At 43.0% G+C, this 13,068-nt stretch overlaps 1 protein-coding gene across 4 annotated transcripts in view; it reads left to right on the top strand.

The window, feature by feature from the left end:
- Positions 1-13,068, top strand: part of pard3ba (par-3 family cell polarity regulator beta a) — a 99,955-nt gene that overhangs the window by 56,609 nt on the left and 30,278 nt on the right. For all 4 annotated transcript variants that reach the window (XM_058050742.1, XM_058050741.1, XM_058050744.1 and 1 more), the window contains 3 exons: positions 270-474; positions 11,927-12,037; positions 12,112-12,351. In XM_058050742.1, the coding sequence (XP_057906725.1) occupies positions 270-474; positions 11,927-12,037; positions 12,112-12,351 (556 nt within the window). The remainder of the gene's footprint in view (positions 1-269; positions 475-11,926; positions 12,038-12,111; positions 12,352-13,068) is intronic.

The raw sequence follows: 13,068 nt of genomic DNA, 5'->3' as shown, positions 1-13,068 counted from the left end.
GAGTAGCCGGAGGCCCACCAAGGGACGGTGCTTAGATCTAATGAAATGCCACATGATTTTAGCCATTCAGCAATTTAGCAGGAGCCATCCTTAAACCTTCCTGTAGCATGTGTGAGTGCCTTTGAACACATATCGTGCATGTTGCACTGTGCAGCAGATGGTCGAGTACATGCATGCTACATTCAACATCTGAGCAGATTCATGGAAAAGAACAAATGCTGCTATACTACTGACATGTTGTCTTGCTGTGTCGTCCTGTCCCTCCAAAGACGATTATCCATCCGAGCAGAGCTCTGGTCATGAAACGCCGGCCAGCGGCTCCTCACGTCAGGACCTGGATGTAGAGGATGGGGCGAAGAGGAAGAAAGTCAACGGGAGGAAGCAGGAGAAAAAGAGTAAAGGAAAGAAGAAGCGTGAGGAGACTGCAGATGATGTGGATAAGAAGACCAAAAAGAAAGGTTTTGGCCTGTTAAGGTAGGCGGGTTTGAAACATCCCCCTCACCATAAGTCAGTGAAGGGACATATTGGGAAGACAGCACCGGTATGCAGCTACTATCTGAACTCTGATGAGATTTTTTCATGCTAAAGTTGGCTACATTTGGTTTTATCCGCCAATTTTCTATGCCGCTTGGGTCGCGGGCGTATACTGGAGCCTGTCTCAGCTGACTTTGGGCGAGAGGCTGGGTACACCTATGAATATTGAGTATTTTTGATCAACTAGAAAAGGAATCCAGCGAAATTGTCTCTGTCCTACACTCCCAGTAAGTAGAGGATTATGGGATATTGAATATGAACTCAACCTTCCCAGTAATGGAGGGAAATCCAGTATCTCACAATCTGAGTGAAGTCCATAGACACATTACCTACCCAAACTGCTTGTCACCCCTTTATCAACATGTCCCCATCTCGATTGTGGTGGGTCCGATCCTCCAATGAGCAGCCCTTATCTTTTGCCAGGGACACGGTGTGGCCAGTGTATCGCCGCACTTCCAACGCTGCAGATTCAATTAGGCTTTGGCGAGAGATAGAGCGTGCTGAACGTGAGCCCACAGATGGCAGATAAGAATTCAATCGGCTACAGTGTCAAGGGCAGTAATGGAAGAGATGTTCACACGGGAGGAGAAGGGCAGAGTGAAGGACACACACTCTAAAGGTAGAATTGCACATGAGACCAGGCTTGAATTCAGACCTCAAGTTTGCATTCACATAAAATAGGCTTGCTTTTTTTTCCCCCTGTGTATTTTTTTGCTAATGCATGTTTTTTACACGACGTGAGAATTTACACTTACTGTACAAAAGCCATCCCCTATTCTTTTCCTCCCTCTCTCTTTCTCTTACTGGCCTTTCTCTGGCCAACTTGAGTGTTATTGAACTTGAAATATGACTTAATTAGCCGGAGCATTGTGCGGTTCAATCTAATTGCAGCTCTCAAATGTTATTTTAGTCCGGTGGCAACATTAGGAAAAGGGCAACTCATAAACATATGACCTCGATTTACCTCTGTGGTGAAAGTGTGTGCAACAGCAGGCTGTACAAAAACCACTGGAAGTAGTCCCTGCCCTTTGAGCAGTCATAAATGTTTGTTTTTCATGTGCCAGTATTTGTAGAACTGGACTGGTTTGGGCCACCGCAGGCAGCAAACAGCGGGGGTAAAGGTAACGCCGACAAATGAGATTTTTCATTTGGAAACATTTGCTACTTGCAAAACATATGTTGTTGCATATAACAATTCAACATGCAGCACATCTCATCACGTTGAAATGCCGTTAATAATAGAAATAAATAAGGTAAGGGGATGTTACAAGACACCTGACTCATCAGACAGGACAATACACGAGATACACAAGACGCCGTAAACACTTCATGTCTTTCACTTTCAATGCACACCCCTACTTACTAAGTACCGTGAGCATGTCACTAAACTGTCAACACGGATCACCTCTACGTAGGGGTGTCACTAGGTTATGAGGACAGGGGGGGCTTAGCCCCCCTGGAGATACACAGGGTATGAATGAATGTAGTAGACATTAGGAAATCCAAAAAACAAATAAAAAACAAAAAATGGGATATAACTATTCTATTTCTGTGGTACAAATGCCATGGAAAACATGGATGGGATTCTCAGTGATGTGGGCGTACTCTACATGGCCAAGTGGAATGGACTGGGTAATGGCGCAGTGAAGGGGCTTTCTACCTTACACCATGAAATAAAGGGAAATGGACAGATTTATGATTATAAATTAATGACAGGCAATGTGAACATTTATTTTAACTCCTATTCTTGTCCTATTATATAACATGTGTTAGAGATTTTATAATAAATAATAATACAATAATAATAAAAATAATAATAAATAAATAATAAATAATAAAAATATATCAAATTATTTAGGGGATTAAGAACATTTTAGGGGGGCTGAAGACCTCCTAAAATAGGCCTAATGATGCCACTGCCTCTACGTATGAGGTGTGTTATGGACCCAGTGCTGCCATTATTCATGTTGATGATGATTAATGGTAACGGTGATTAAGGCCGTGCACTTAAATTAGGAGCAATTTTATTATTAAACTCAAACAATGTACATGTGCACAAACTGGACTTCCACTGGACTCGTAAAAGAGTTCTAAATCATGTCCATGAAGAAACCATAAATTGTCTTGCTTATGCTATTTTGCTTTGATGCGGCCGCTCGTCTTTTTTTGTCTTTATATGACCTGGCTCTCAAAGGCCCATTGCTGTCTTGTCTCTTTGACTGCTCAATAAGCCCAGATAAATGGCAGCACATCCCAGACCTTGCCCGTCTCGTATATTCAGGCAGCAATGAAATCTTCACCTGGAAGTGTGTCTCGTGCGTCACTGACAGACTTCAGAAACAGTACAGCTTATGCGCCCCCCCCCCCCCCCCCCCCGCCCCCCAACACCTTTTCCTTGTCTGCAGAAAAAGCCCTAATGTCAAACATACGTATTCATATTTTATTTTAATATGATGCTCGCCAAAAATATTATCGTAATAACTCAGCTGTAGGCTTCGGAAGTTTGCGAAGATTAAGCGTGTGCTCATTTTTGTAGTGTTTGTGTGCAAGGATTATTTAGATCCGACATGGCACAGTCAGCAGGTCAGGATTAGAAGGATGTAGCTTGGTGACTAACATCCACACTTTCAGGTGGCATTTGACACACTGTTGCCGTGTGCATCTTTGTTTTTTCCACTCAATGATCCCTGGGTGTACCAGCACTCGGCAGCCACGCCAAACCCTGATGGGCGCCGACACATCCCCCTGCCCCCAGGATCAGTGTTCAGCCGCCGCTATCTGCTCACATTCAGCTGAGACTCCGCCCCCTCCACCAAAATCAGGGACATGAAAGCCAGTACTGATACACTATTTACAAATCCATGCAACACATGCAAAACTCCCCCTCGCCACCAGCCCCCTGCTTCTGTGTGTGCAGTGCTGAAGAAATCCGACAGGGAGGCAAGCCAATTAGCACAGTCCGTTCCGCTCTTATCCTATCGCAGAGCAGCAGGATGTGTGGAGCTGAAAGACAGCCACTGGTGGGCTGCGTTCAGCACAGCCTTCTTGTCAAACTGACGGGGCTCGTCGCAAGATGATTTCTGATGGATTATTTTGGGGGTATTTTAGCTCCTCACTCCTTTGAGCCCTTACTCCCTTGCTGATTAGACTCCCTCATTCTCCAATTGATCAGTGGTGTCATCTTGCCGTTTTCAATTTTTTTTAAGCAAACCTATTATATTTTAGGCAAAACAAGATAATCAAACACATCAGCTCTGACTTTGAAAATGAATGATCAATTTCTAATATATGTGTGGGCCCAACCACTCGTTGCTCGTGTTTGCTTCATATTGACTTTTGCTGTTTAGGGCCTAACCAATTACTTGATTAATCAAAACAATAAGCTTCAGATGAATTGACTGAGAAAATAATTGTTAGTTGCAGCCCTCGATCAATGCAGCTACGATTGTAGACCAGGTAGCATTGGACCAAAATAAACTCAGCATCCAGAACAGAGCCATGTCTGCGATTGCGGGACTTCCTGTCTTTGTGAGAGTATATTTTACACCATGCAAAACATGCCACAAAAATGTCTCACCGGGGTGGCGCTTTGAAAAGCTTTAGATTGGTGCGCCATTTGGGGGGCGAGCACTTAGCAGGGTGCGGTGAGTTTGTGGCTCGCGATGTGATCATCCGTCAGGCAGCGACTAAAGCATCAGTCCAGACCCGCTGTACTCGCACCGTCGATGTAGCGCTTTTAGTGCAGGAGGGACTTGTGTGCGGGGCTGCTTCAGATTCTGGATGATGTGTGACGAGTGTGACGGCCGTTGTGCACACTGTTATTTGATCACCTCTCCGGCTGCATCTGCGCTTCAGAAGGCAGCGGATGCGGCTGGAGGGACCCAGCAGAAGTGAATAAACCTCATTTCATTCAGGTTTTCAGTTAATAGTTGTGGATAGCAGCATGTTGTTCATGGTCTGGTAAAACAAGCATGTTATCTTTGTTTGGCTTGAAATAAGCTATGAAAATAAATGTTAGCAAAATTAGTAACTCTTGGCCATTTTTATTTTGTAAACAAATTTCATAAGAAAAAAAACTCAGTATTGGTGTCATTATCATCCGATTTCACTCATGGATTATTGGGATCGGCAGCATAAAATCCCGATCGGAACATCCCATATATTTAGTAGAGTCTCAATTGGTTAGATTTTGTGTTATATGTTTTATAAAAGACTTGTAACCCGCATGCTAAAAAAGCTTGTCCTTGTGTGTATACATGTACAACATACATAAATACTCCTATTCTTACTATACTTGTTTATAGCAGGAGGTAGCGCTTTGGGACATTTTTAAGTGAAAAGTGTGCTCACCCCTGATCTACGGCATTTACCCACACTTGAAAGTCTAGTCAGATCCAAGTGAACCATTCCAAAGTGTTGCACAGTGAAATGTACTGCTTGGAAAATCGTCCGACTTTCTTTCTGATGAGAGCCAATTGACGTTGCATTACTTAATACCAGCATTTGTTCATGTATAACAGGTGGATTTCTGTGATCCACCATCTCATCTGGCATTTAAAGGATGTTAGCCACCCTGGAGTCTTCAAGAGCCCATTCATTCATATTGGTATTCCTTTTTATAAAATATACATTAAGGGCTTATTTTTACCCACCGCGCCAAGCTCTCTCAAGTGGATAAGAAATATTTCTCCCTTACTTCATCTCTATTCATCACTTGATGAATCTCATGAATTGTTGATGCAAATATCACTTTTTTTAGTCTACTGATATGGATCGCTTGTTGATGCCTTGGGTATCCGGGTTGGCTTAGACCTCATCCTCACGTAATGTCAACCAATGCCATGGGACGTTATTCACTTCCTATTTATGTCACAACTTCTATTCTATTTATATTATATATATTTCTGGGTTGATGATTGAATCCTGGGTACTGGGGGGTGAAAGGACACACAAACCTAACAATTTCAATGGTTCCTGATATTAACCATATCTTGTATTAACCATCATGTGGTGTCCAATCATCGCTGTTGTTATCATTGAAATATTTTGGCATGTGCAAGGTTTTTTTTTTTGCCTTCACATTGTACAGTTATCTTTTTTCCTGTTTTTTTGTGGTGTGGCGGCGATCAAGATTTTGTGTTATGTTTTATAAAAGACTTGTAACCCACCCATCTCTGGTATACATGTACAACATACATAAATACTCCTATTCCTACTATACTTGTTTATAGTAGGCGGTAGCGCTTTGGGACTTTGTCATTTTCAAGTGAAAAGTGTGCTCACAACATACATAAATACTCCTATTTTTTACTCAATTTTTTATAAAACGTATAACACAAACTCTCAATCGCCGCCACACCACAAAAAACAGGACAAAAGATAACTGTACAATGTTAAGGCCAAGAGGCAAACAAAAACGTTGCACATGCCAAAATACTTCCATGAACCCTGCAAAACAATTGACTTTAAACTTAAAATCAGTCAAATGTCAAATGCAACTGTTTGTGTGTAACAGCCAGAATTAACACGGCCCATAAAGCAAACATGGGGCCTTGTTTAAATTCCGCCACAATAGGTCCTAATGCTAAACTAAGCCATAAATGTACCCTGACATTGTTGGTACCAAGCAGTGAATCAGGAGGAATTTCTGTCCATTTTCTGCTGCCCTAATTATATACAGTATATTAAAAAAATGACACGTTTTACTGTTGAAAATGAGTTTCCACCGCAGAAGCAGCATCCTGTCTTTGCTATTGAGGCGCAATTCTAATTTTCAGCTTTCCAGTGTTGGCAAATGGACATGGGCACTATCGCCGTCAACAGCCGCTAGAAAACAAATTAATTTCTCCCTCTACTTTCTGCCATCCATTCACTGCAATGGGCAGCCGTCCTGAAATGATGCGGTTTTGCTGGCACTGATGTGAGCTGCCAGTCAAATAGAGGGACGGAGAATCATCAGTGAGGATGATGAGGAAATCCTCATGCATATATATCAGCTGATAAAGGCACAGTCACAACAAGCTCCTGCCTCTCCATTTCTTGCACCTGAAGGCGCTGCATCTCTCATGCCTTTCCTTGAAATGCCGTACAAAAATCTTTTATGATATTTTTTTTCATGCTATGGCAACACCTGCGCCGCTCCCGCTTCCTGAAGCAGATCATCGGACCCTGAACGCTTTTCACGTTGAAGTGGTTTTTATAGCATGCGGAAGGGATAACGGTGTCTCCTCAATTAAAAGCTGTCGTACATCAGTTTTTCTTTGACTTGGAGGCCGATGATGATGTAGTACATCAGGAGCGCTCTCCTGTGAGCGACTCACATGCGCTTCTCTTTGCCAGCAGTCATTACAACAAAGTGGCATTTTCCAAACGACAGAGATCTCATTTAGAAATTGAACTTTTTAATTTTTATTTCTATTGGCAGTGACTCATCCAGCTGCGGAATACGATACCAGCATTTAAGCAGTGAATTATTGCACACAAGGTAATTATCAAATGAGACCCTGAGCCGTCAGTTCCTATGGAGTTATGACTTCTGAATTGACCCACGGGGACGGCCAGTTTAAAGTGCAGACGCATTGGTATTGGCGAGACAGCTCCGAGGCATCTCAGCTGCCGACTGGCCATCACTCAACAGCCAATTAAAGATATTCAAGAGGCCACAGGAAACAGTCACGACAAATTAGTATTTGATCATACATGGTTATAGTCACAGAGATGCAACTGGGCGCCAGGAAGCCATTACACCTCCTGTCCAGTCATCTTCATGCCAAGAGTGATGGATGGACGTCCTCCGTTGTTTAATGACACACACATGCAAGAACACACTCCGTAGAAGTACGTCCGGGCTTGTGTCCCCCACTGGAACACACGGACCAAGACCTTTGTTCCTACAGACGACGGAGGTTAAATATGTCTTGTCCAAAAATGTTGGCGACAAGCCCAGCAGCTCCCAGGTCTCCCAGAGCCTCTTTGCATGTCAGTTATTTAATCCCAACCATTTTTCAAAAGACAAACCGTCCAGTACTGGCCATTTGAGATGATTTGGACTGATCTCTCATGGCACACAGGATATTGTATTATTCAGGAAAATATCACTTCCTGACAAGAAAAGCGAGAAAACCAGCGTTTTGGGACATGATACCATGAGTTTCACTTTGACACAAATATTTTCAAATATCTACAACTATACTATACAACTATATGAAACACAACACAAAAAAGAGGGAACTAGATTGGCGGCGTCTAACATTAAATGAGTGATAATAAACGTTACTCTCGTTTATAGACGCACGCAGCTATATATAGCATCCACCACAACGTCCGTGTGGGCACATCAACACCCGGGGCTAAACAGTTCGAGTGACATCAACTCCCGAAGCTAGCGGCTACCGCGGCGCGTTCAGGTACCTGACCAGCGTAGTACTTCCGAGTCACGCCCGCACACATGTCAGCCCAATTAAACCAAAACAGAACAGGGTATAACAAGGAGTCTTTTGTACAAGTGCTTCAAACTTGGCTCCAGTTGTTACAGTGTTGTTGCTGCACCTGATAGTGTAATGAGGGGGGTGCCGTCCAGTACTGGCCATTTGAGATGATTTGGATTGATCTCTCATGGCACACAGGATATTGTATTATTCAGGAAAATATCAGTTCCTGACTAGAAAAGCGAGAAAACCAGCGTTTTGGGACATGATACCATGAGTTTCACTTTGACACAAATATTCTCAAATATCTACAACTATACTATACAACTATACTATACAACTATATGAAACACAACACAAAAAAGGTTGTTTTACATCAAAATAACAATTTATTTGCAAATATATTTACTATTGACAATTTTCTCATTCGGAATTGAACTTGTGCAAGCTCATGGTCATCTGTGCACACTTTGTACATGTGTGTCAACTGCAACTGGACTGTTCAGGTTAGAACAGACTTTTCACCTCCCATCCCAGCAGGCTTCATCAGTTCATGCTCAATGACTACCGTTATTTCCTGTCTATAAGCCATTTTTTTCTCATGCTTTGAACCCCGCGGCTTGTACAGTGAGGCTGAAAACTACATTTCCGACGATGCTCGTAGAGCAGCTTCAGGAAGTAGTGAGGCGGACAAGTCAAGTGGGAGCTCATATGACGTTTGGAGGTCTTATGCAGTGATCTCTGACACAGCTTACGTAAGTGTAGAATTACGTGGCAACAAGGAGAGAGAGACTGACAAAGTGTGTGATGAAGGAACTATTGGGCTGTTCAATTGTGATGCTTGTCAAGACGAGTTCCCAGGAGGACGAGGTAGGGGAGGGCGGTGATTAATTACTTTTATGTTCGGCTACTGTTTAACTCAGCGCTCACTTTCACCAACACCTTACATTAGGGGCGTTCTACCAAGTCAACAAGTGTTTGTCCCACCGAGTCACTGAGCTTGACCTGATGTCCAGTCAGGATTGATTCAATGCCTTGAAAAGGGTGAAGTTACTGTTTTGCTTTTTTAGTTGTCTACCAATGTTTTGTGTAAGTTTAAGATTTTGTAAAACAATTTTTTGCGAACATTAGTTGATCATAGGGCTTGTTGTCGACATATTTTACTGCTATATAAACAAGGTTATAGTTTTTTTTAAGACAACTCTCGCTGTTTCACATTTCCATCAGTGTTCCAACAGTATTGTAACCTCGGTTTTAGTCGAAATTTTGCTCGTCTGCGGTCCCCACAACCTCAAGCGTGTTCATACTCAGCTCCACTTGAAAATGTTTCCCTTTATGAAACATTCTAATAACCTTTTCCTAAATGAACACTTGCTACCACGACTACCACGACTATGACCACGCATCTGCTTTTGAGCCTTGTTCATGTTTTTCCCCCCTCAGGACACCTTCCTTCACCCAGGGAAATCTGAGGTGTTCGTCATGTTTATAAAACTGAGCCGAAAAGTGGTTTCTAAAAATGGCAGCCCTAGAAGGCAGTACTTTTGGTGTGATCATGTGTATGCGTACTGCCTAGGCCTTGATTAAAGCAAGCCATCATATTTCCATATTTCTGCTCCCGTGAGAACAACCTGCTGTGTGTTCGTACAATCCTGTCTGCCTCAATTTTGTTCAAAGTGTTAGATTAGCATCATTAAAAAAAGATTATTATTCCCCTTTAGGCAATTGCGTTATATATTTTCGGCAGGGTTGTTGGCTGCGTACACAAGGTGTGGGGGGGAGAATGTCACTTTTCATACTTGTATTAGATTTAGTCTGCATGGGCCGGTAATAATAACAGCAGCAGCAGCCTGAAGCTGTTTAAAGCAGATTTTTTTTCTTGCACTTGCTCTTTTTTGTCGGTGGCGTCGAACTTCCATGGCAGGACATGCAGGGCATTTTGCAGCAAAGTTGGATAAATAGATGTAATTATACCTGAGGGGAAAGGCTGGTCCTTGCTGGCTGTTTTTGATGCCTGTGTAAGAGGTGAGACCGCCTTGGCTCATTGGGCCGTCACTCAGCCTTTCACTGGCCCGATTTAACCTCCACTTGTAGCCCGATCCTCATTCCCTCCAAGGTTCTAACTTAAAGACCGCTCACTGTCTATTTGCGCAGTGAATGTTATTAGGTTTCCAGCCCGGAATATTTTCCGACCCTATCAGCGTGAAAGAGAGGGAAGCTCTGTTACACAACTTTCTATAGTGTTAATCTCTTTCATTTGGCTCGCTCTCTTTCGGCTGGAAACTCCACTGAGATATGTGCGCTCCTCTCAAAATACATACAGAGCAATCTAATTACTGAGATAACAGTTCTGCTTGAATGATTAACTTTTCTCCCCGCGCCCGAGTGCTGTGGCATTGCCTTCACCGTCTATTCTGGAGCTCCCTATTCCTCCCCAGCTGAGTGGCACTTTTACTGCAGCACTTTCCTTGCTCATCCACCTGTCACCTTTTTTTTTTTAATTCTCAGGTTCTTCTTGCGTGTATTCTTCCAAGCAGTTTCCCTGTTTAGCCACCTCCGGCTTGCTCTGTTTTGGTGTCAAGGTCAAGGCTACTGAGCTCCATTTTCTCTGGCAGGTTTTTTCTTCATTGTCAAACTGCTGAGAAGACTTTGGAATAACAAACGTCTTCTGTTTATGTATCAAAAATGGTGGTACGCAGACCTGCCACACATTCGGACCCTTTAATGCCATAGTGCACTTTGGATACGCATTTTGTTCCATTTTGCCAGTTTCAGTTTTGAGTTCAGCCTGGATAATGCTCCTGCATCGAGATGCCGGTGTCCTCTACTTTTGTTTTTAGAAATGCCGACCCACTAATAACATAGCAGTTTGAAGCTGCTAGCATGCAGATGGCCCACCACACTAGAGAGGAAGTGGTTTTGGGGATGAATCGGGTCTGAAGTAATGGCAGAGCGCATGATAACAACCTCATGGCAGGTACATGTCTCTAATTGAAAGTCCCACCCTCATTATGTGTGTTTTTTTTTTTTTTTTTTTACTTCCATGCCTCAGTGCCACTGTTTTTTCCTAATGAATGCAGATTTAATGATTGGTCCAGCTGTGGACCTCTGCCCCCTTGGAATGTTGATTAAGGCCCTGTCTGTCAGTGTATCTTTGGAGGAGGATGGCATCTTGCATCTTATGCATCCAGATACATCTGCTATTATGAATAATAATATGTACATACAGTATAATATGCTAATAGTCCTGCATCCAAAAGGTAAGAGTACTGACGTTCCTCCTCTCAGTGAGGTAATTAGCGGCCTGTTTTTTGGCTCAGGCTTAACGTGAAGGAACCAAAACATTTTCCAGCGGTATAAATAAAAGGACATGTGTGTTTCTGTGCCAAAAGCAATGGTTGCAGTGTGATGATAATACAGAGTGGCATAGTGTATTCTAAATGTTATTGTGTACCTGTGTCATCCACTTTTAGCCAGGTCAACAGGTTAGCATTCAGGCTGCATGTCTTCCTGTCCTGATAATGAGAAGTGCCTGGCTGTTAATGAGCTAAACGCAGACATTAGATTGGCTCAGCAAACTCTTCAGAGGAAGGGATGAGGGGTAGAGAGAGAGAGAGAGAGATAATGTGCAGCAGCGATAAGACAATATGAAATATTCAGAGAGATTCTAGCAAATGTGATGTGGAAGAAACTAAAACAAGATGCCGAGATGCAACAGTTAAATAGCATATGTAATAAAAGTTTAAAATATTCATGCGTCGCATGCTTAACTGCACGGCCACACACACACCCTCCGTGAATAGTCATCTTCGTCATAAAGATTAAAAATTCCTTGCCACTAATATCTAAGCCAGCAGTAATGGCTTTGCCAAACTTGGAGATGAACAGGAAGTTTCAGGGATCAGGTCAGCTCGCAATTAATCTCCCTGAAGTAATTAAGAATATGTCTCTGCTCTCTTACACAGGTTTGGCAAGAAGAAAGAAGACAAGAGCAAAGATGCATTCAAAGCGTCAAAAAACAAACTGCAAGCCTTGAGTGAGGAGGAAATGGACAGGTTTCCCGACGACCGAGAAAGGTAAACATAAGAGGAACATAAACAAAACCGATAATTTGGGCCTCATCACAATGTCTCTCCTTTCTCGCTAAAAGCTATGACCCGCGCTATGCCGAAATCCAGCTCACCCCAGACCCGGGCTCCCTCCCAGATGTGGAGGACGACGACAGCGACCCCAACTACGCCCGTATCAACAACTTCCGTAAGCCGGACTCGCCGCAGTTAATTGCCCGCACCCATTCCCCCGCGGCCCCGAGTAGACCGACTCAGGCCCCCGCTGATCTGGACGGCCTCTACGCCAAGGTCGTCAAGCCTCGGCAACAATCTGCAGAAAGGTGAGACAGCAGAGGAAGGGAGCAAGGTTGCTTCTCTGCACATTTGCACCTTTTGTGAGTCACGGTCTGGTGAAGAATACATAAAACATGAATGCATGCTTACACTGTACTTGAACCCTTATCTGCACCCCCGTATTTACACAGCAATGACGTGCAGGATTCAAGTGACATCTCTGTTGACCTGACTTGTCAGGTGTGACCAAAGTGCGGCCCGGGGGCCATTTGCAGACAGTGTTTCGTTTTTTTATTGGGTCACATTTGCGCCACTTGTTTACAAAATAAAAAATATATAAAACTGTCTTTTCACGATGCAGCAGTTAGTGGAAAAAAGACCTCTGGGAGTGCTGTACGATTGCTAGCTCACATTGCAAAACACTGTTAAATTAGAGGCTCAAGTGGTCAGTCACTGACCCTCTTTTTTTTTCTTTTTACTTCTACAGTATAATATATATCCAAATAAAACAATAAGTGGGACGTTAAAAGCCTAAATTAAAGGGGATTTACAGCTGCGTGTGATTTGTTTTAGGACTGTTCAGAAGCCAAATAAACAGTCCTTCTTTTTGGTCATTTGGGATTTTCACTGATGCTTTGCCATTTTTACTACCACACATCGTTAGAAAGAACCCAAAAGGTATCTATTTAATTGTATTTGATGTGTGTGAGCTTACCTTATGGGTCCTCCTGAATTATATACATCATAATTGTGGCAGTTTTAGA

The sequence above is a fragment of the Doryrhamphus excisus genome, chromosome 16, assembly GCF_030265055.1.
Source record: "Doryrhamphus excisus isolate RoL2022-K1 chromosome 16, RoL_Dexc_1.0, whole genome shotgun sequence".
Taxonomy (NCBI): domain Eukaryota; kingdom Metazoa; phylum Chordata; class Actinopteri; order Syngnathiformes; family Syngnathidae; genus Doryrhamphus; species Doryrhamphus excisus.
This window is presented reverse-complemented; position numbering and strand designations above follow the sequence as displayed.